Source organism: Arvicanthis niloticus, chromosome 3 (assembly GCF_011762505.2).
Source record: "Arvicanthis niloticus isolate mArvNil1 chromosome 3, mArvNil1.pat.X, whole genome shotgun sequence".
NCBI lineage: Eukaryota > Metazoa > Chordata > Mammalia > Rodentia > Muridae > Arvicanthis > Arvicanthis niloticus.
Genome location: NC_047660.1, coordinates 54,669,221 through 54,693,134, shown reverse-complemented (window position 1 = coordinate 54,693,134; position 23,914 = coordinate 54,669,221). Strand labels below are relative to the sequence as shown.

General features: G+C 42.1%; 1 protein-coding gene across 3 annotated transcripts in view; it reads left to right on the top strand.

Annotated features, from left to right (window-relative positions):
- Window positions 1-23,914, top strand: part of Kif13b (kinesin family member 13B) — a 146,889-nt gene that overhangs the window by 992 nt on the left and 121,983 nt on the right. For all 3 annotated transcript variants that reach the window (XR_013109314.1, XM_034497345.2, XM_034497344.2), the window contains exon 2: window positions 14,860-14,953. Coding sequence is in view for 2 of the 3 variants with exons in the window: in XM_034497345.2 (XP_034353236.1) it covers window positions 14,860-14,953 (94 nt within the window). In the remaining variant the exon portion in view is untranslated. The remainder of the gene's footprint in view (window positions 1-14,859; window positions 14,954-23,914) is intronic.

Here is a 23,914-nt window from a genome sequence, read left to right as displayed (position 1 = left end):
GATTTCTTTGGTTGGTTGTTCTGTAGGAAGTTGGTTTCTCTGTTTTCTTGGCATTGGTTTGCCTGCTTGGACCTCCTTAAGTCTATGAGGCAAGTTTTCCCCTCAAGACTTAACTTTTTAAGCTCTCAGCTAACTGCCTCCTTGTGTCCAGGTTATCACAAAACAGAGTGAGTAGCTTAGAAGTCTGAAAGTTTTCAATTCTTCCATTTTTGAGTATCCAGACATCTTTATTTTCGATCACTTCAAGCTCATTGGGATTATCACCGCAATTAAAAAAAGAAAGAAAGAAAAGAAAAAACAGTCAAATGAAATCCAACTTATCTGGGAATGATTCGGAAAGGACGGGTTCAGCACATTCTTAAAATTTCCTTTTTGCAAAACACTTGGAAATGTCAGTGCTGAAGGAGGCCTCTAGCCAGCCACCATAGCAGGGCTTGGCATAGATAGTTAGAGCCCGGCTCTTCCTTGTTTTCTCTTACTAGGAGGAAGCTGCTGTCTTTAATTTGCTATGCTTGTAATTCTGACAGTGGCTGTTACTAATGCTCAGAGTTTTGAGACACTCACTGAATGATGTCCGCTGTAGAGTCCATGTTAGCTGTTCCTTGTATTGCAGATTGTATTCCTTCCTCTTTCCTTCTCTTCCTCCCCCTTTCTTTCCTTTTCTTTTTTCTTTTTTTTCAAGACTGGGTCTCTCTACATATCCCTGGCTGCCCTGAAACTCATTCTGCAGACCAGGCTGGGCTTCAAGTTCATAGAAATCCGCCTGCCTCTGTCCAGATTAAAGACATTCATCACAACACCTGACCCTTCTTTTCTTTTTAATTCATAGGTGCTAAGGATCTGAACTCTTGTCCTCACTTGTATTTTATCCACTGAACCACCATCCGAGCTCAGCCAGTCACCCAGGCATCTCCTCAGTCCCATTTTTTTTTCTCATTTATTTATTTCGAGGCAGTCTTCTTGTGTGGACCAGGGTGGCCTGGAACTTGTAGTCATTTTCCTCCCTCAGCCTCCTGAGTGCATTGCAGGGGTGCACCAACCACTTCTGGCTGAACTCACTTTAAAATGAATGTTTACAGTTTAGCCCCGTTCTCCAGTGACAACTGCCCTCTAGTCTCTTCGCTTATTCTATCTTCTGTTTCCAGTGCACATCACAGATAATTTCTTTATCCTCAGGTTATTATGCAATATCATAGAGAGGAATCTTAAAGCTTGTTATTTCTAAGTTGGCATCTTGAATTCCTATGAAAAGGCAGTAACAAAATTGAGCTCCTTTTTGCTGAGTTCAAAAAGAATTGTATTTAAACATTACTACTTCTGGGGAATGTAGTGTTTTAAGTGATAGCATATGGCTGTCAAGTAGTTGGGGCTCGTCCTGGGTGCTCCTGACTTAGTGTGTATGTGCAGGAAGCATCCTGAGGATTGACATGGAGACAGGCTGAGACTGGGTCATTGGGTTGTACTTCTGATCATAGGCTCTGTTGTTTGAGTGACATTTGTGTCTTTTGGTGTCTTTTGAAGGAAGTCTGAAGGTTTCCAGGACTCCTCGGCGTAGGGGTGGGTTCTAGTGTGATTCAGTGGCTGGTTGTGCTTAAGAGGCTTCAGCTTTTCTGCTCAACTGTCTGTGGGTATGGAAAACTTAATTGAATATCAAGTGGTAGTTTCCAATTTAATGATAGCTAGAGTTGTAGTGGCTAATTTGTCAAGATAAAGAAAGGAAGTGTGTGTGTGTGTCTCTGTAATCTTAGAACTTGGTGGGGGCAGTAGGATCTCTGTTTGAGGTGAGTCTGGGTTGTGTACATAGTAAAATTACTTTTTTAAAAAAGCAAAAAAATCCCTAAATCCTTGTCTGCTAACCAACCAGCCTTCCTTCCTCCTGGCCTCTTTTTTCTATCTTTTTTTCATTTGGTGATACTGGGGACTTAACCAGGGCCTTGCATACACTAATGTTTTCATGCTGGTGTTGTGCTCACATGTGTGTGTACTCTTACATAGCCTTAACATTACAGCTTCTAGTTATTGAAATAGGAAGCTAACCTGCTAAGGAAAGGGTAGACATTGTTTCTTAAAAGATCTTGAACTTGTATTTGCAGAGGATATCCCTCTTTTTTTTTTTTTGTATTGTTTTGAGATTGGGTTAGGTGACCCAGGCTAGCCTCAGACTTGCTGTGTAGTTGAGGCTATCCTTCTGAGTGCTGGTATTACAGTCTTATTCTATCAGGCTTAGTTTTTGTCTGTTCTTTTAGATTGTACAACTCAGCAGATACGTTTACATTCTTCCACATACTGCACAGAAGACCGTCTCATATCTTATAAGTAATCTGAAAGGCTTTATTTTTTTTATGTGCATGAGTTTTTATTTCTTTATACATGTATATACACCATATGTGTACATTATCCAAAAAGGCCAGAAGAGGATGTTGGATTTACTCAAACTGGAGTAATAGGCTGTATGACTTTGCCTATTACTATTATATGAGTTCTGGGAACTGAACCTTCAGGTCCTCTGCTAAAGCAGCTAGTGCTTGTAACCACTGAACCATCTCCTCAGCCTCTCTGAAAGTTTTCCAAGCATAAGTTCCATTAGATCAGGGACAGTCTCCTTTTTCAGGAATTTGATATTTTACATTGGGTAGTTTAAAAAAACATTTATTAGGTAAATGAATATTGACTACTCCCAGGTTTCTAGCTCACACTAGATTGCATGGGAGCTTCAATCAAGGAACTGCCAGTTTAAAAATATGTGCAAGATTAGTCAGGAAAAATAAAACCATTATAAAGTGTTTGGAAAAGACTTTTGCTAAAGGAATGGAACAGAAAATTATGCTAGAAGTCGAGTCAGAAGGATTGTCAGGTGTTCCTGAGCATGTGTGATAACTCTATTTCAGAGGGTATTTCCAATGAGTTTAAAGTTTGCATTCTGCATCGTTTAAAGGTAAAACACAAAAAAGTCAGAGACTATGTTTAAAAGAGTCAGCGCTTCCAGAAGTCCTGGTCTGGATGGTAAAGTGGAGGGACTATGATGTAGGCATTAAAGGTGGTGCCAAACAAGACAGACATGCTGTGAGGAGAGCAGAACTTGAACCCCTGTGTGTAACTAAGAATGACTCTATTTGTGAGGCCCTTAAATGGAAACCATGTAGCACAGGGGACCAGGGCTAGAAGAAGCCGAGAAAGGAAATACATTGCTCTTGTGGAGAGGATTTTGCCAAAGACCTTGTTTGTTGTCCAGTGTTGTCTGTGTCTTCAAGTGTGCTGTATGGTTTCTGCATGAGGAAATGACTGTCATGTGAGGAGAGACGATGAAAAGATAAACAGGTAGAGCTCAGTGCTACTTATTAAGTGCCAGGTGAGTGACAGGGACACTTAGGAATTTAGAGGAGTGAAAGACTTCTGCATGCCTGGTGATTAGGGAAGACCTCACCGTGGAGGGCAGATCTGGGTTACAAAACATTCCCAGCAGGAGGCCTATGATTTCCCTGGGTGGGAGGGTTAGACCTTGGTTCTCTGAGGAGGAAGCCAAGCACAAAGGCAAGAATGAGCAAGGCCTGTTTAGGCAGCAGAGACTAGATTGGCCTGTTCCAAAGGAGGATTCTGAAGGGTAGACTGGAGGAAGTGGTGAGGAGGTCTAGGAGGAGCACGGGACAGCTAGGCCAGAAGTCAGCTTTGGTGGCTGGTCTGGAGCTCTCTTTAGACTTTTAGAACTTCATGTGGCCCCAGGCATGAAGGAGAAAGATTGCTGGGTTGCAAGGCAAGCTCAGAAGATTAGATAGATGGCTGATTCCTTGCCATAGCTGAGCAAGTCTAAAACCTACTTGATAGAAATGAAACTAGGTGAGGCTGGCCATGCTCAAGTAGCCTTGATTCTGAAGACGTGAGGCAACTCAGAAATGGGAAACTTACTTAGAAGGTCCTGCCTATCGAGGAGGAGATAGGAAGAGTTCTCTAGGAAGTGAGGGGCCAAGCAAGGTGCTTTTGACCTTGGGATTGGTCACAGGAAGGCTTTGGATCTTTCAGAAAGGTATCTGACAAACGTGGAACCACAGGTGGCTGAGGCTGGGAATTTTTGACTGCTTGCTGAAACAGAAAGTAGTTGTTTGCTGACATCTGCTTGATGTGCCAATATCCAGTGAGACACCCCAACCATTACAACATTGTTCCTGCTGTCAGTCCAGGGACTGAAACTTGGGTCTGTATACATACAGAGGACGAGAGCCCTTTGCTGAAGGTGCTGCCTCTAACAGGCAACTTTGTTACAACCTGTGTTACCATTTCTCTGTGGCCTCCATAAAACCGTGACTAATCCCTCACTTTTTACTTCAGTTCTGAATGTGGGAGAAGGCACTGATAAAGCTATTAAGGAGATGAATCGAGGCATTTATTGAGTGGAAATGGATATATTGATCCCTGCTCACTGATGGCAGGACATGTTCTCTGAACAAACTTGGCAGAGATGAGCAGTGCCTTGTGGGGAAGCATAAGAAGATCCGTGACTGAGTGGTTTTCACTCATGCAAGCTGTAGGAAGCTTTAGAAAATGGTGTTTATTAACCTATCCAGATCAAGTATTGGTTGAAGAAAAACTATAATAAGTACTTTTTCTGTTTTTCTTCTGGAGTGCTGGGGCTTGTGGAAGTTGATTCTCTCCATCCAATGTGTAGGTCCAGGGACTCAAACTCTGTCAGGTTTTGCAGTAAGCACTTTTTGTAGCCTGGATTATCTAGCTGGTCTTCTGATAGTGATCTTCCAAAGACCTGCTCCAGAAGCTGTGCTGAGTTCCTGTTTGTTGCTGGGTCTCTAATCCAGAGCCTTTAATGTTTCGTGTGGCTTTATCATTAGCCCAGTCCTAGGGTTTCTGTTGTCTATTGTGAGTTACAGAGTTTACTGGTTTTGTTTTTGTTTTTTGTTTTTCCTCTCAAGACAAGAAATCTCACTAAGTAGCCCAGACTGGTTGCAAACTTGCCATTTTCCTGCCTCAGCTTTCCAAGTGCTGGTGTATACTTGTACCAAGTTATTCTGCACCACTGCAATGAGCCAGTTGAAGCCAGATTAGAGTATATATATATAAGCGGGTTTATTGGGAAATTGTTCTCTGGTGAGCGAATTCACTGGGCCCAAGGAAGGAGACCAGGGAAGTCAACATGGGAAGGGAGACAGCAGGGAGGGGAGAGAGAGAGAGAGAGAGAGAGAGAGAGAGAGAGAGAGAGAGAGAGAGAGAGAGAGAGAGCGCCAGCCTCAGGCAGAGAGGGACGAAGATGGGCAAGAGACCAAAATGTCTGGATTATATAGGGAAGAGCAGCCCAGCCTCTGGGCTGGAATGGAAGTTCAGGATAGAGGGCTGGATGTGTCAGGTAGGGACTGAGGGATGTTGGGAGAACTTGGAGTGCAGGTCTGCTCTGGTATGTAAAATATGCACCTCAGCTGTTTGTTCTGGGGCCTGAAACTAAACATAAACTATCACCTGGTGCACAGTTCTAGCTCTGGTTTTTGCTTGTTTGTTTGTTTAGACAGAATCTTAGTTTGTAGCCCTGGCTGTTCTGGTACTTGGTATGTAGACAAGGCCTTGAGCAAGCTCACAGGAGATGTGACTGCTTTTGCCTCTCATCTGATGGGATTGAATGTGTGCACTGCCATACCAGGCCCACCTCTAGTTTTTACGTTTACTGTATTTGTCAAGCCGAACCTTGAAATGTCTTTGTAGAATTGCTGTATTTCACAATCCCAGAGAAGGGGATTAGCCTCATAGGATAATCAAACTAGTATTTTTGGGACCTGCCATCAGAACTTGGGCTTTTACTGGGCCTCACAGGAGCCAGGCAGATCTGAAGACAGATGGTAGTCAGAGGAACCTGGCAATTCTGAGAGGCATGGTCTTTCTTCCCTTTGCATAAGGTGTCACTGTACAACCTAATCAGTCAGGCTGGCTTCAAACTTACAATGGTCCTACCTCAGCATCCTTAGTGATGAGAGTAAACACAGGCACAAGTAACCATGTTGGTAAGTCACTATCCTTGACCAAAGGGGTAACGGCAGGTAGCACAGGCCTATTCATGATCAGTTCATGATCACAGATGCTTAGACAGTACTGACAGTTGTAGAGCAGTAGGGCTTGGGTTTGAGGATGCACTGCTAACAGTCCTGGCTGTCTTCCTTGCCTCCAAGGCCCATGATGGTGATGTAGGGGGGGTTCAGATGAATGCTACAAATGAAGTGAGTTCAGATGGTGTTCATCTGAGGAGTACTGAGCCTACCGAATTTATCTCAGGTCTGCTTTAGATGACTGGGTGCATGCTGGTGGCTCTAGCCAAGAAGTGCAGGAGAGGCAGGTTTTGGGGGAAGTGTTCAAGATGATGAACCCTGCTCTGAGTCATTAGCCAGCTTGAGTCAATGGTGATGTGCCAGGTTCTCGATCTGCACCTGTAGAGTTAGCTGTTGCAGGTGCCGGGAAGAAACTCAGTGGTTACCGTAGTTAAGTGGACAAAGGCAGTTGTGTAAGAGGGACTCTAAAACTCAGGGATTATGAATCTGTAGAGACCTGGAGTCATTACTATAGAAGAGAAAATTTACATTAGGGCCTGTGTGGAGGAGGAGGTCACAGAGGCCAAGAGGGACTCAAGAGAACCAAGGTGGCAGTAATGCTGTATAAGACCATGGAGACAAAATGTATCACAGAATAATTGGTTTGCAGTCAGATGTCACAGGAGTGGCCATTTGTTTTGGCCTTGTGGTGTTGAGGGTAATTTTCAGAATAACATAACCTAAATAGATGGATGATTTGGTGATGGAGTGGAGTGTAAGCAGTATGTTGAGCATATGCCAATATTGAGACTGTGAGTCTACATGAATATTCTGTCAGTTCCTCAGGGACAGGAAGGCAAAGGAGTGGTCTAGAGGGCCAGGCAGCCAGCACTAGGCCTTTTCAGCCTCTTAATTATTTAGCTTCTTCTTAAAGTCTGGGAGACATTTGGTCCAGTTATACACAGAAAGCGGATGGAGAGGGAAAGCTTTAAAATGTGGGAGGAAGAAGATGATTCCTAACGAGAAGGCACCAGAGAGCTTCATTTTCTTGGAAAGATTAAAAGGTTGAAAGTGAGAATTGTGTGAGCTGAAACAGTCAGACAGTGTAGAGAATGTTGAAGCTTGAGGAGGCCTGTGGATACAGCTCTGTTGGCAGGGCTTGCTGAGCGTACATAGAGCCTGCCTTCCACCCCAGCACCATATAAAATGGGTGTGGTGCTGTAAGCCTGTAGTCCCCGTTGAAGGAGGACTTCAAGGTTATCCTTGGCAGTCAGCTGGAACACAATGAATCCTGTCTGAAAGGAAACGTAAGGCATTTGAAGGACTCCAGCAATATTTTATATATTATTGAGGGTAGTAGGGTAGTAGTTTTTTCCCCTCCCCTTCTCTCTGCTTTCTTACCCCTTCTTATCTTGTCCTGGCTGGCCTTAGCCTCCTGAATAGTTGGGACTGCAGGCATGTGCCTGGCTCTTCCTTTTAAAAATTAGATAAGTTTATGTACCAAAATTATACCCTTCAATGTTTTAGGACATTCAGATCTGTGTGGCTGTCACTGCTGTTCAGTCCCAGGATGATTGCTCCATCCAAAAAGCAACCACTTCCCATTCCCTAATCCTGTCTTGTCTCTGGATTTTCCTGTCCTGGCATTTCATAGAGATGGAATTATACAACATGGAACAGGCTTCTTCCAGTTGGGATAATGAATTTAGGGCTTACCCATGCTGTATAGCGTGAACTAAAACTCCATTCTTTTTATGTCTGAATACTATTTGATTGTGCCTTGTTTTGTTTATTCACTGACAAGTTGATGGGCATTTGCTTTGTTCCCATCTTTTGGCTATTACGAGTCAAGCTGCTATAAACATGCAGTGTGCCTTTGGGTTTTTCTTTTTGATTTTTTTGTTTCTTTGTGTTTTTTGTGTATGGGTTTTATTGTTGTTTGTTTGTTTGTTTTGAGATGTAGGTTCACTATGTATCTCTGTCTTATCTGGAACTCACTTTGTAGACCCATCTGCCTCGAACTTACAGAGTTCCTCCTGCCCCTGCCTCCAGAATGCTGGGATTAAGTGCCTGAGGTAAATTCAGCTTTTGGATTCAGGGTCTTCTGTGGCTCATCCTCATTTCTGTATCCCTTCTCTTGTAGTGCTGACATTGCAGGCTGTGCTACCTGGCTGGTGTATAAGTTTTTGTATGGAAGTGTGGATACTTATTTTGCGTATGCATGAATACAGGAGTGGAGTTGATCTGGCATACACCAGTTCTAATTTTTGAGAAACTGTTCAACTTTACTGTAAAGTACCAGTATCATTTCACATTCCTGCATCAGTGCATGGAGGTTTCAGTTTCTCCCCAGCAATGCTCACATGTGCTATGTACACCTTTTTCTCTGGCAGGGCCGAAGGATTAAACCCAGGGCCTTGCACTGCTGTGCTGATGCTGTGCTACTGAGCTGTTCTTGCAGCCCTGTCTTAGAGGGTTTTAATCACCCATTTCCAAATCTTGTGTTTTGAGTGTGTATATTTTGTTTTCGGGGCCAAATAAAATTTCTGAAACTTTTCATGCTGTCCCCTTTTTTCCTTGATCCACATCATCTCTTATTTCATCTCCTCAGTGCTCACCCATAGTAGAGCTCAGTCAATTGCCGTCATTTATTAGTTGAGTAGATTTTGATATTCACTAATATATAAAGGTAGAGATTTCTTCTAATATGTATTTATATGTCTTACATATGGAAGGCCATTTTGCTTTCCTTAAAAGTATGACATGTATTTATTGGGGAGCAACACGTGTGCCACAGCACATGCAGAGGTCAGAGGACAGTTTGTAGGAATCAATTTTCTTCTTCCACCATGTGCATCCTGGGGATCAAATTCAGATCTTCTGATTAGGTGGCAGGTGCCTTTACCCTCTGAGCCATCTTGCCAACTCCCAGTTTGCTTTTTACTTACATGGTCTTGCCAGTTTTAGCTCCCGATCTAGAACACTGGACCACAGTCAGAGGAGTCCAGAAACTTGCAAGTAAAAAGTATAAGCCGCTTCCATAAGCTGTGTAGATAAATGAAGGGCTGGGACTTGAAAACAGGACCACACATTACCTGCAGATTTTAAAATTAAAAAGTGAATTTCATAAGTAATTTATTATCTTTCTTTATAAAATGGGCACTAGAGGTGTTAAAGACTCACTTAGGGCTAGCTTTTTTTAATGACATGCCTGATAAGAAGAGGGGGGAGGGTCTCTGTATTTGGGTGTGAGCAATCTGATTTGGAAATCAGAAAGGCAGATTACCAAGTGGGCATCACTGATACTTCACTCACAAGTGAAAGATCCATTTCCTCAGACAGAACAGGAGTTACATAAGGGAGTGTCCCAGGCCCTGCCTGTATTTTAATATGAAGTCATTGGGGTACAAGCTACAGCTGATTTGTACATTGAAGAAAGACTTGTTTCAAATGACTGCTCACTCTTACAGAGTGACTAATACACTGGCTGAATAAGCTGAGGTCAGCTGTTGATAGTCAATATCATGAATAACTTGATGTAGAAAGGCATCCTGTTTGGGAATACTGACCTACAGTAGTTTGAGGGCCTTTAATGCTAATATAGTATATCTCCTGCCCCGCTTTTTTTTAAAAGGCTTAGAAATACATCAAAGTACCCATGGTCCTGAGGATTATAAAGCCTGCTTAGTCCTAACACAAACTTAATGTGTTACTGAAGGTTTCTAATTGGTTGTCAGACATAGTGTTAATCAAATCTCAATCTTGTTACTTTAGGTTTTATTATGAATAAATGTGCTCATATTATTTATTGTAATAATGATTAGTATTTGGTAATAATTGAACCATTTTAAGTATATTGGCTCGAGACATTAAGGACATTTCACACTGAGTTACCATCATCACCATCCATGAGCAGAGAGAGCCTCTTCACATTGTACAATCAGGTGTGGTGATGTATAACTAATCCTAGCAATTGGAAGGTAGAGACCAGAGGCAGAGTCTGGAGGATTGCTGCAAGTGTTTTGACCAGCTTGGGCTACAGTGTGAGGCCCTGCCTCTCCTCCTGCACCCCATCAAAACAAAACAAAACACCCCCCTCCCCAACCCCTGAAATTGTACAACTATTAACTGCTTAACTCCTGTTCAGCCTGCTGATCCTACTATTCTCCTTTCTGTCTCTGTGAATCTGACTCTGGGACCTCATGTAAGTGGAATCTTCTGGTACTGTTCTTTCTGTAACTGTTTCATTCGTTTCACTTAGCAGTAACCTCAAGGTTCAACCCTGAAGTGGGTGTGCTATCACACACCTGTGGTCGCAGCACTTAGAAGTAGAGACAGGAGGATTGAGAGTTCAAAGGCAGCCTCAGCTACATATATAGCCTAGGTTACATGGGATCCTGTCTCAAAAAAATATATAATACATTTGTTTGTTTTTAAAGGCTGAATAATGTTTATGTGTATGTGTGTGTGTGTATGTGTGTGTGTGTATACATACATACATACATGTTATAATGGATTCTTGGGCTTCTTCCACTTTCAGAGAGTATGGATAATGCTGCTTTGAATGACCTCTGTAGCTTTATTTTCACAGAGGTAGTATATAGCCCTTGTCCCCACTGTGTGATATATGTACATGGGTGTGTGTCTGTGTGTGCAAGTGGAGGCTAGAGGATGATGCCAGGCATCTTCCTCAGTCACTCCCCACCTTATTTTTTGAGATGCAGTCCATCACTGAACCCAGAGTGTGCCATTTTGTTGCAAACATGCTAAGCTTTTTAGGTGGGTGTTGGGTATCAAGCTCAGATTCTCATGTTGAGTAAAGTGCTTTTATCCATTGAGCCTTCTCTTCAGCCCCTAAAATGCTTTCTTGGATAACCAGCCTTCAAGCTCTCTAGACCTCACTGGTTGTTTGGGTGTATGTCCTAGACTGTAAGCCCTGACACATTCTAAACACTCCTGTGAAAATCCTCTCTTAAGTCTGTCCATCAGTTGACAGAATTGGGGTGGAGTTTTATTTAGTAAATACTGAGCTATGTATGGGTGTGGCTTCTCATTTCTGGTAATCCCAACATTCCAGTGACACAAAACAGGAGGATGGCCTTGCATTCCAGTCTGGGCTTCAGGGTAAAATGCCGCTTCAAGAAAACCATTCCCAACAAAAAAATAAATGAATGAACAAAAAGCTCTGAGCTAATAAAGAATTGCAGATAGCTAATTATGAGTTAAAGGCTGCCTTTGAGTGGCATATAGGGGTATTTATAAATGTCAGTGTCTTTGGGATAAAGTGAATTTATGTTCGATGTTTTAATTACTAAGTGATTCTTCTTCTTCTTTTTTTTTTTTCTTTTTTCTTTTTTCTTTTTTTGGTTTTTCAAGACAGGGTTTCTCTGTATAGCCCGGGCTGTCCTGGAACTCACTCTGTAGACCAGGCTGTCCTGGAACTCAGAAATCCACCTGCCTCTGCTTCCCAAGTGCTGGGATCAAAGGCGTGCACCACCACTGCCCGGCTTACTAAGTGATTCTTGGTGATGACAATTTCCAGCTTCTTAATCATACTATTTAATGTTTCCAAATTATTAATTGGATTTGATGACCTACATGGTGCGTATGTGTGTGTGTGCGTGTGCGTGTGCGTGTGTGTGCACGCGCTGCAGAGGAGAGCGGTTAAGAGAGTGGAGTTTGCTAGGAGTTTAAGCACATACCTGCATTCCAGCTTGTGGCAAACTGATGTAAGAGGATCATGAGTTTGATTCCAGCCTGGGTGAAAGTAATACTCTGTCTGAAAAAAAGTGGTGGCAAGCAGGGCAGAGCATACAGGTGTGTGGATGTTGAAGGAAAATGTTTAGATTCTTTGATCCCTCTCCCAGTTCAAGATAATTTGGTTGTACATTCTTAGTAAAAACCCAGTTTTGCAGGTAGGTCAACAGGCATTCTTAGCAAACTCAAAGCTACACTGACTTTGTGGTGGGCGGTGAGATTGTAGGTTCTGAGTCAGTGCTTCCGGAGCTTTACTGATGTGTTTGTGTAATCAAGATCTGTGTGAGGGGCCAGCTCATGCAGTGTGGTCAGATACCACTGAGCAAGCCTATTAGTGAATCTCCATGGCCATACATCCTCAAGCTCAACCCACAGAAGCAGGACACGCTCAGTGTGTAAAAGTTGCCCCCTGAGTGCCGAGCCTTTCTTGTCTCCTTTTGGAGACTTTAGAGCTAGCTGCCTGAAGCCCAAAGCATTGGAAGTAGATGCCAAGACTATCTGGCCACCACAGAGCAAAACCTCCCTTTTGGAATTAGTCTTTCACATCTAGGTAAAACTGGAGAGAAATCAAATTGTAGTAGATATGCAAAAGTTAACTTAGGGCTGGCAAAGGAGGAGCTTTTTTGCAGTTGCTATATAAGTTAAAATGAATAAAAACTTGGCTTCTCTGACATGGAAGTCCTTTATCATAACTGCCACATAGACATTTGGCCAAGCTTATTTGGGAACTGAGTCCACAGAGCACAGCCCCTTTCCTGAGAGCTTATCTTTTGGCAGTGGGGAGTAAGGCAGGCTAAAGCAGTTTCATTCTTTGGGTCAGGCAAATGAAGAATATAAAAACTAGAGAATATAAATACAAGGCAGACTAGTCTTTAAACAGCTGTGCTCAGACACAATTTCCATCTAAACAGTGTAGCCAACTTTGTGGTTCCTGGTTTGCTCAGCTGTATACTCAGGAACACATTCTGTCACCTTGAAGAAAGAAAACTAGACCTGCAACAGTCGTTCCTTTGCACAGACACCCCTCATCTGCCTTTTCTTTTGTCCATTTCTCCACTTGGGTGCTCAGATTGAATGGAATCTCATACCATGTGGTTCTTAGTGACTGTCTATTAAAATTTATTATTATTAGTGGTGGTGGTATGTGTATGTATGACATGTATGTGCAGGTGTGTGCATGCCATGGTGCCTGTGTGAAGGTCAGACTGGTTCTCTCCTTCCACCTTTACATGGGCAATAGGGAAGGAACCCAGGTTGCAGGCTTGCATTTTAAGTGCCTTTGCCAATTAGCCATCTTACTGGCCTTTGACTGTCTTTTTTAGGTCACTGTAAGCCTCAGCCAAGTGGCTTGCATCAGGAGTTCATTCATTTTATTACTTTAACACCTATTGTTGTGTACTAACCTGCATATGTGGAGATCAGAGGACAGTTCTGTGGAGCTGATTCTTTCCTTCCACTGTGGGTTGTTCCAAGGGTGGAATGCAGGTCATCAGGCTTGTCCATCAAGCCCTTTTCCTGCTGAGCCATCTCACTGGCCCTACTCATTTTAATTATTGAATAATGTTCCATTCTGTGATAATTCACATTATCTGTGTTTTGCTTTGGTGGACTTTTTTTTTTTTTTTCCTACTTTATACAGAATACACTGCCATGAACCTTTGTCTAGTAATTTTTGTGTGGATGCAGGTTTCTGTGTTTCTCTTGGCCATGTATCTAGAGTTGCTGGGTTGTATGGTGACCCTGCTTAGCTCTGTTAGGAACTGTTGAGCTGTTTTCCCAAGTGATTGGCCCACTTGTGTGCCAGTCATGTGCCTTCTGCACATCCTTGCCAACCTTTGTTTTTGTCTTGTTGGATATTGTTCTCTGAGTGGGTGTTAGGGGGCATCTCACTGTGGTTTTATTTGCCTTTCTGTGGTGTTTGGTGACACCATTTACATCACGTGGTGCTACATGTCTTCCTGTGCTCACTGGGCATTTTTGTACCTGTTTTGAGAGGTGTCCTGGTAATTTGCCCATTTGAAGATTGGATTATTGATCGTTATTGAAGTGTAAGACTTCGTTGTTTGAGTATTTCTTGACTAGGCTGGTCTCCACATCCCTATTCATCTGAGGGTTTTCTTGAACTCCTGATCTGTCTGCCTTTCCTCCTAAGTGCTTGATTACCTTCTGCATTTCCATGTGCAGTTGAGTTCTCTATATATTCTAGTCCCTTAGTATATAGATACAGTTGGCAAGCTTTTTTTTTAGTTTTGTTTGGTCTTTTCTCTATCTGATTCCCATCCCTACCCATGTTGCTAAGGATGTAGGGATTTACTCAGTTTCCTGAGCTCTTGCCACTATAGCCCCAGGCCCTGTTGTGAACCTTGTGCTCGGGGAGTTATTGCTATCTTAGCAGTGTGAAGATTTTATTTGTGAATGTAGAATGTCTTTCTACTTATTTAAGTCCTTAACTCTTTCAACTGTGATAGTTTTCATTATACAAATTGATTTATTTTCAATTTATTCCAATTTAAAATTTTTGATGCTATTTTAAGTACAATTTTCGAAAAATTTGATTTTTATATTTCCATTGCTGGTGTATAGAAACACAATGGATACTTCTATATTCAAAAGTATATTATGTACACACACAGTGTATACACACAGTACATACACATACACACAGCGCGCGCATGCACACACACACACACACACACACACACTGTTTGATCTTTTTTTTAGTGGGTCCTATAGGACTTTTCAGTACATAAGATGGAACCATCTGCAAATAGAGAATTCATGACTTCCTTTCTTCCCAGTCTGGATGTCTGTATTAGTTTTTCTTGCCTGACTGCCCTGACCAGAATGTCCAGTGCAGAGCTGAGTAGAATTTGAGCACTAAATATCCTTGTGCTGATGTTGGAGGTTAAGCTGTCCAGCCCTTCACTATCAAGAATGATGTTAGCTTTATTAGACTGAGAAAGTTCTTGTCTATTCTTAGTATAGTTTTCACAGAACACTGTGGGATTTCTGTTAAATGCTTTCCCAGAAATTATTTATTTCTTAAGCATGATTTTTTTTTTTTTTTTACTTTTTTTTTCTGCAGAAATTGACTTACATACCAAATGTGTGGTGGATGTTGAAGCAAACAAAGTTATTCTGAATCCTGTAAATACCAATCTTTCCAAAGGAGATGCCCGGTAAGTTATGAAGCAATGCCATGCTCACTGAAATCATCAGTGGCTACTGGACAAATGAGGGTGCTCCTTACACATGGCTGCCTACCAGGAGCCGTTCCCAGGCTGACAATGAGTGAAGGGATATCAGGAGTGCTGCAGACAGCCAGGTGGACAGGGGGAACTCATGACATGCAGGCACTAAGGGCTGAAATGATGAGGTGGGCCGCAAGCAGGTGGTGTTGGCTGATGGACCGGGCAGTGGGCAGCAAGAGAGGGCCTGTGCACTGACTTATCCTGGTGGCTTTTACTTTGGCCATTCCAGGGGCCACCTTTCCTACAGCCCTTAGAGGGTCTAAGTACAGGCGGGCTGGAGACCATCTGACTTCATTACTGTGCTCTGTTAACTCTTTGGGGCACACCCTGACTGTCAGGCTGAGGATGAATGTTTCAGCATCACTTGTGGATTTGGGCAAATGTATGAGCAAAAGAGAAAGAGGGAGAAAGTGAATTGGGAGAGAGTGATGAGAGATTATGTTTTTCTCAAAAAAATTGGAGTGAAATTAATTAGATCAAATAAGCTGGGCTCAGATTATAGAAACCAGGGGGAGTAGACAAGGAGATTTACATTATAGCCCAGGCTAGCCTTGAATTTACAGTTTTCTGCTGCCAGTCTCTTGAGTGCTGGAATTATAGGTGTATGCCACCACACCTATCTCTGGCTTGTAGTTTTTGTTAGGCAGTTTTTGATAATTATGAGGTGAATTAGGAAAAAATGACAATGTAGACAGCAGAGTAAAGTAGGAAAGAAGGGTTTTATGGGGGAACATTAGTATTGCCATGTTATTGTGCTGACCTTGGACTTAGGTTAGGAGGGGGAGACTTTCTGCTCTGGTGCCCCATGCAAAGTAGATGCTCTAAATATCATGATAATGTGGCTGTGGCACTTAGTGGTGGTCTTTTGGCTTGAGTTCTAATGAGTGCTGGACTTGGATTCAGAGATTCTGAATTGAGTCCTTCCATAGCTGTAACTGTATAGCTCCTCCCCTGCTTAGGGCTTTGTTTTGTAGTCAAAGCTATCCCTGGAACTCACAGAAATCTTCTTGCCTTATCCTCCTGAGTGGTTAGATTACAGGTGTTAGCCATCATGCCTGGCCTGTAGCTAGTTATTTTTAACTTACTTGAGCCAAATCTCTATGATACCAGATTTACCTATCTCATAGAATTGTTTTTCTTCAAAGATCAAATTAGTGTTGGGTAAGCATTTTATTGTGTTCTATAATTGTTTATTGCTACTGGTGGTGAAGATATCACTTAATGTCTTTAGTGATAAGGATTAAGTTTCTGTTATATATTGTAACCTCAGAAGCACAGCAGCTTCAAACAACAGTCATCAATCTCTGTGGTCCAAGAGACCAGTCAGGGTGCAAGTGGGATGGCTTGCTCTGATCCATGCTATGTGGGATCTGGCTGGAAGACTTGAACACAGAGTTTGGAATCATCTTGAAGTGGCTTGGTCATTAGGCCTGTTAGTTCATATCCCCTGTTGAATGAAGGTGTATCTGAGGATATATGCAGGACAGCAATTCATAATCTGGTGACCAGTTCTAAGATACGTGTCCCAAAGGAGACCAAGCCAGGAGGAAGCACGTCTGCCTTGTGTGTCCATTGTGTGGGTCATACAGGTCAGTTCTATCACAGTTTCCTGCTCAAGGGTAATGTAAGGCTCTAGAGCCCACTAAGTTTTTATCTATTTATTTATGGTGTGTGTGGGTATATGTAGGTGTCCATGCACATAGAGGTCAGAAGTCAACAACCAGCAGGAGTTGGTTCTTTCCTTCTTCCATGTGGTTCCCAGGGATTGAACCCAGGTCACTGGGTTTGGTGGCAGGTGCTCCTACTCAGTAGCTAAACCAGAGATCCTTCTTCCAATAGTAAGTAATGTCTCCAGTGGTTTTTAGCTGGTGCTTGACTAGAAACCAGGCTGCCTTTCATGGTCCTACACATTCTGATAGAGTTCAACCCTCAGTTCCGATAGTTGGTTTCCTACTTGGTTCTGCAAACAAGTGCTTTGTTCTTTCTGTTCCACCATCTTAACACAAACAAGGAGTCTGTTCAGGGGTCAGGACAAACTCCATAAACACTGTAGTTTATCGAGGATGTTCTTACCTGTAAAAGGTTCCTTTTCTTTATAGGCTATGTTTTTTATGATGGTGAAGAACACAACAACTAGAGGACCATTGTTTATAAGGTGCCAGCATTGGGCTGGCCTGGAGCTCGCCCTGTCCAGGCTCAGACTCCTGATGCTTCTGCTTTAGTTTTGCCACTTCTGGCTTTTATATCAACACAATTAAATGGTCAGTGTCTTAGCATTATCATGAAAATAATTTTGACTGTCAGACCCTTGGGAAAGCTGGGAGCTGCCCAGGAATCCTTAAGCCACAAGGGACAACTTCTGCTTTAGGGATATAGAAAAACATTTTGTTTGTTTGTTTTCTGTTATTTCTAGATGGGGTTTCTCTGTGTAGCCCTGACTATCCTGGAACTCACTCTGTAGACCAGGCGGACCTGGAACTCAGATCCACCTGCCTCTATTTCCTGAGTGCTGGGATTAAAGGCGTCACCTGGCCTGGGATTTAGCAGTTTTACAAACTCTTAAGAACCTAGTGATTGCCTTTCATTTGCTTGTTTAATTTCTATTCTAATGTTTAGTTTTTATTTGAATAAGGGGTTGTGTTGCATAGATTCATGTATTACAAATTAGTCTGTATTAGTCAGGTACTCTGGAACAGAACTGATACAATTTGAAAGGGAATTAATTGGTCAGTTGGCTTACAGGGCACACTATAGGTGGTCCAACAGTGGCTGTCTTCACACTGCTGCTGCCAAGAACTTGGAGACTGCACACAGCCTTTCTCTTCACACCACTCTTTATTTGGCCACCACTGGAAGGGTGACACCCACATCTAGGCTGGAACTTCCCACTTCAAGTAACCTGTTAAGAAAATCTCTCAGAGGACTGGTGAGATGGCTCACTGGGGAAAAACACCTTCATCTAAGTCTGATGAGTTCAGTCCCCAGGACCTAAGTAGTGAAAGAACTCATCCCCACAAGCATCTTTCTACCTCTACACACACTGTGATGTCTGAGTCCTGGTTCTCCAGTAAATACACTTTAAGGGAAAAAAAAAAAAAAAAAAAAAAAAGAAAGAAAGAAAGAAAGAAAATCTCTTAGGGGTTTGCCTAATGGCTTATTCTTAGTTGGTTTCAGTTCTAGTCAAATTGGCAATCTGGCTTGGCAACCCCTCCCCCTCCCACAGGTTTATACACAATATGTACTAATGTATAATGCATATGTTTAATCCATTTCCCAAACATAGTTGTCTAAAATGTAACTTTTTACCCCCTCTGTTTTTCAGTGGTTTACACTCTGGAACAGTGAGTCTCTGAATTCTGCTTGGCCAATAATGCCACTTGACAGCCTTTTTCCATTTCTCTGCTTTGCTATCTTAGACTGGCATTCTGATGTATCCACAGTGTGAGAAATGTCCTGTGTATCTGATAATTATAGGCAGTGGTTCTGTCTTGAGCAGTTTAGAGATGTACATTTATATGTGAATGGACCCATGACACCTTGCAGTGAAGAACTCTGCCGCATTGTTTGTTTATTCTCTCATTTCCCAATTTATTGGAGCATGATATGCTTTCTCTTCACACATAGATAGTAACAGCTCACGGCATAGTGTTCTTTTGAACAAATTTTGAGGACATCTATACTTGCCCCTTTCTCAGTTTTCTAAGGTGACTGACATCTCCACTGTTTCAGCACTAGCACCTAACCCTGAGTATACATCTCAGCTTAATTTGCAGACTCAATTTATTTCTTACAAAAGAAGATGCTATCTTATTTTTTCTCAGTATCCTCCAGTCTTTTTTCTCCTCTAGATTTTGTGCTATGGTCAAGAATACAGCACCGCTTTTGTTCACCGGTTTTCCTTAGGTGTCCCTGTTATTAAGCATGACTCCTTGAGCTCACCTTTCCTTCTAGGGACTCTCCCCTGCAACCACCTCCTCTGCTTTACCCACAGCTGAGTGTACCACACTCAGTTCTTACAGTGGTCACCTTGTCAGCCTGGACTACAGGTGAAAAGCCACAGTCCTTCACAAGATTGCATAACACACTAGCCTAACTGGTCCCCAGCTGTATCCACTTTCCATGTGGATATATAAATCTGTAGCTTCCTCATCCCTTTCTGGTTTGATGATTCTGTTCACAGAATACAGGGAAACAATCCATTGAACACTGCTCTTTGGGTGCTGGTAGTAGCTCAAAAGGAAAATGTGTGCAGGAGACTCTGGGTTCATTCTGTCTTTGGAGGAGTCAGAACATAAGGACACAATGAAAGCACTGTGCCACTACAAAGGGTACAAATCAAAAGGATCAGCCTGAAGAGACTCAGGACTCTGGATGGAAATGGGGAACATCTGTGCATGCCACATGCAGTCAGTGTATGCCATCATCCCAGTACACCTGTGTCTATATTCACCAGACAAGGAAGGTCCAGTGAACTTTGTGTATGTGTGCATTCTCTCTCTCTCTCTCTCTCTCTCTCTCTCTCTCTCTCTCTCTCTCTCTCTCTCTCTCTCTCTCTCTCTCTCTCTCTCTCTCTGTGTGTGTGTGTGTGTGTATACCTGAGCCATGGTGTATTTGGAAGTCAGAGAACAACTTTAAGGAGTCATTTCTCTTCTTCCACCTTTGTGTGGGTTCCAGGTATAGAACTTGGGTTGTCAGGTTTATGGAACAAGTGCTTTTACCTGTTGAGCCATCTTGCTGCTTCAATCCAGATTTTTTTTTTTTAAAATCAGGGTTTTCAGTACAAAGGCATAGTTATTGTCAAATGGTTGAACTGTCCCTTTTGGCCTTTCACCAAAAGTGGAAAGGCTGGTATGTGACTAAAATCCCAACCTCTAGTTAGAGGCTAATTCTCAAAGGCATTCATCCGTAAATGAATTGCCCACTGAATGATCTGTGATTGGCTTCTTTTCCTTAGGTGTCATTTATCCCTGCTATAGCTTTGACTAATACTTCTTTTTTAAAAATAGATTTCATCTTGTATACCTGTTTAGCTGTTGTTTTCGGTTCTTGTGGCTTTGTGAATAATGCTGTCTGTGTACGTGGTTTATGTGGACATGTGTTTTCATTTCTCGTGGGTGGGTATCTAGGCATGGAAATAAATGCTGGGTAGTCTGGAAACTCTGCTTAACCTTTCATGAACTGCCAAAGCTCTTGGACCGGTTTACGTTCTCGACGTTTCAGGAGGGGTGGTTTCTTTGGGTCACCATGAGAATAATGGTGGTACCGTGGCTAATTGGGGGTGTGTGTGTGCATGTCTTGCCCAAAGCTACAGTGAAAAAGCAAAATAAAACATTGTGCTGTCCAAACAAAACAAATCTGGTCAGCTTTAGCCCGTGGCTACCAATCTGGATCCCATGTTCTTATAAACTGGAACCCACTTATGTTTATTAAGTAGGACTTTTTGGAAAGAGTTTTAAAAGTTGAGTGAAATTTGAAGACTATAGCATGAGAAAGGGTCTAAGGAACGAAAGGTTTATGTACCTGTCCTCTTGGTTCAGCAAGTCCTTCTCTGTGTGCTTTAAACTTGCCTGATTGGTTCCTTGTTCCTCTGCACCCTGTTTTCCTGAGTTTGTTTTTTAATCTTCACTTTTTATTTCTTTACTGTTTCACTGTGTGTGTGTATTTGTAGATCATGCCCACAGTATCAGGTATGCATGAATGCCCTTTTTCCATGAAAAACCAGAAGCTTGACTTAGAAAAGATCAGCCCCCTTGTAAGAGCTAATGTTTGATTTTTAAAGGCAAAAGGGTTAAAAGACAAACATAATATTACCATCTACTTTGGGGAGGAAAGTGACACTTGGTATTATTTTATCAAATCCTGTTTGTCTTCTTTTTTTCTTTTAAAAGATTAAAAGAGTCCAGAAGAGCCGGGCGGTGGTGCGCATGCCTTTAATCCCGGCACTTGGGAGGCAGAGGCAGGCGGGTTTCTGAGTTAGAGGCCAGCCTGGTCTACAGAGTGAGTTTCAGGACAGCCAGAACCACACAGAGAAACCCTGTCTCGAAAAAACAAAACAAAAACAAACAAACAAACAAAAAAGTTCAGAAGCTTTCCCCTTCTGTGTCTTGTTGGCAGTGAATTGTTTTCCTGTACCTTTGACTCGTTGAAGGGATTGCATCTCTAAGAGTGGCTACTTTAAGCATCAGCCCCAAAACTTGAAAAGGAAAGAGTTCCCTCATATCAGCTGCACTTGCCAGCTGCCTGTCCAGTTATTCTGGTTTCTTGTTTAGCCCTCTGCTTTCTGTTCCAGCTGTGTGCTCTGTGTGTCTCCGTGTGAGTCTGTTTGTTAGCACCATGCTCAGTATGTTAAAGTGGAATTTCTTCTATGATTCTTCCTTTGTGATTCTCCCACACCAAGGGTCAGATCTTGAGAATAGAACTTTTTGAAGTTGAAAGCATTTGGAGATTTAGATGTCATGATCTTGAGCCAGGTGTGGTGGTGCACACCTGTAGTCTGGGAAGAGGCAGCACGCAGTAGGATACGGAGTTCAGGGACAGCCTTAGTTCCTTGTTGACTCTGAGATAAACCTGGCAGTTCATGAGACCAGCCTCAAAAATATTAACAGATCAACAGCACCCCCACCCCACCCACCCCAGCAATATTTTAAGATCTTGATTCACTCAGACCTTAATTTCTCGAGTGTCCTATGTGATGAACTGTTCTTATAAATTGGGGAAGACTCCAACAAGGATGTTATGGGATGTCTCAGCTCTTATAGTAGACACAGGGTGCTGTTCCTGTTCTCCTTGCTTGAACATAATAGTCAGAGAACAGTGTGGCGGTTAGGACTGCTGGTCTATTGAGTGTGTCTGAGATGTGGATCTCAGCCACACTTAGTCAAGGCACTAGAAGCCTCTTTGTCCCTTCTAATGTGCTAAGAGGCATCAGTTTAGTCAAGCTCTTTAGATAATTAATGAATGTCTAGTACAAGCAAAGTAAGCTCAACCCCCTTTCACCCTGATTCTGGTGGGTGTGCAGACTGGAGTTTGTAAAACACACTGGGAAGTGAGGTGACCGAGTTTGTTTTCTTTTGCACAACATGTTGGTTAGAGCTTATGCTGGTAATTTCTTAGAAACATATGAAGCAATTTTCCAACTAATATCTTATTAGTGGAAGGCATCATTAGGTCATATTAGATAATGACTTTTAAAAATTCTTCTATTGCTAGATGGATGTTCATTTAAATGAAGATTTTAATTGAAGGAAGTTGTGAAAAATGTAATTATGGCATGCACAATGGACATGCCTGTTCTCTCTGCTGTGAAATGACCCACATGAGGCTAACAGTTCTGCCAGCATAGAAAGTGCTTCTCTGGAGACTTGTGCATGTCTGATTTAATTTCATGAGACTGTCCCTCAGGAGCCTGTCTACCCTAATTATGTGGGAGGGCTGGAGTGTGATTTTGTGCTCTGTACATCCTCCCATTTCTGGAAGTACTGTGATGGCTGATCATGTAAATCATGTATGTTTGACCATGGTTATGAAAACAAATCAGAGAAAATTGTAAAGAAAGTATTTGTGGTTGAATGAAACTCATTGTGTAGTTAATAGAAACAGATGATCAAATTACAGTAAGTATAGATTTGGCCAAGTTTGACCATCACAATCTAGCAGGCTGCTAAACTGATCTGTTTGATAGCTTTTTAATAAGGTCTGAATAAAGATTATGAAGGATAGTTCCCACAGAATCAGTATTTGACATATGTATATACATTTATGTTTGAGACAGGGTCTTGTGTAGGATTCAGTATGTAGCTGAGGACAGCCTTGTACTTCTGATATTCCTGCATCTATCTGTCTATCTCTTGAGTGCTAGGAACATAGGTGTGTACTATAGGCTGGGCTTAGAATTTATATTTTATTATTGTCATTGATATATGAGTATTGTCCTGCCTATGCTTTTATGATTTTCATTGGAAATAAAAGGGAATAAATTTTAGAAAATGCTGCATGGATACTTATATTTGATGAAACAAGGAATCCATATTATGCCAGCAGATAGTAAGTCTAGAACAAGTAAGTTACAGCTGATGGGAATCTCCCTAAATTTTGAATTCAATATAAAATTGTCAGTATATGATCTAATCGAGAAAATAATCTTATTATAAATAAATTTGGGCAGCTCCTAAGCCCTGGCATTAGAGACCTTCTTAAAGAGATCTGCTTTGCTTTGTTCTTTTTTTTGCATCTGTATCAATTTCTTTTCTTGCTGCTCTGATAGAAACAGCTTAAGGGAGAATGGGCTTAATTTGGCTCACTATTTGTGGGCATAGTACATTATGACAGGAAAGGTATGGGCAACAGGCTCTGCTATGACCAGAACATGAGGCAGCTCTTCCACTGTACCTCATGAGGCAGAAAGAGGAATGCTGCTGCTCAGCTGGCTTCCTCTTTTTCCTTTTTATTCAGTCTCCCACACAATTACAAGTCCAGCCACTTGGAGATTAACCATCACAGCATAGCTCCCTTCCAAGGCTCTTTGTTCTGGCAAAGACTCCTGAGTAACCGGACTGACTATTGGACTACCCCTGATGCAGTTACAAGGCAGTAGCACTTGTGAAGAAGTGTGATGTAGAAGTGCAGCTGATTCACAGCACATTGGGGAGGTTTCTAATCAGCTCAACATTTGTGCATCCAGTGTCACTCTCATCAAGCCGAGAGTCAGGACAGTCTGTTGTTAACCTTTAGTTGTCCTGGTATCAATCATTGGACAACATGTCTAAGAAGAACAGACCCCAAATAACAAAGCTGGAAGTGGAGAGGAATTACATAATTCTTCCATGGATTTTTCAGATTCAAGAGTTGAAGTAGTTTGGCTTTATTCTGAGTTAAATTGTCTGGTTTCCT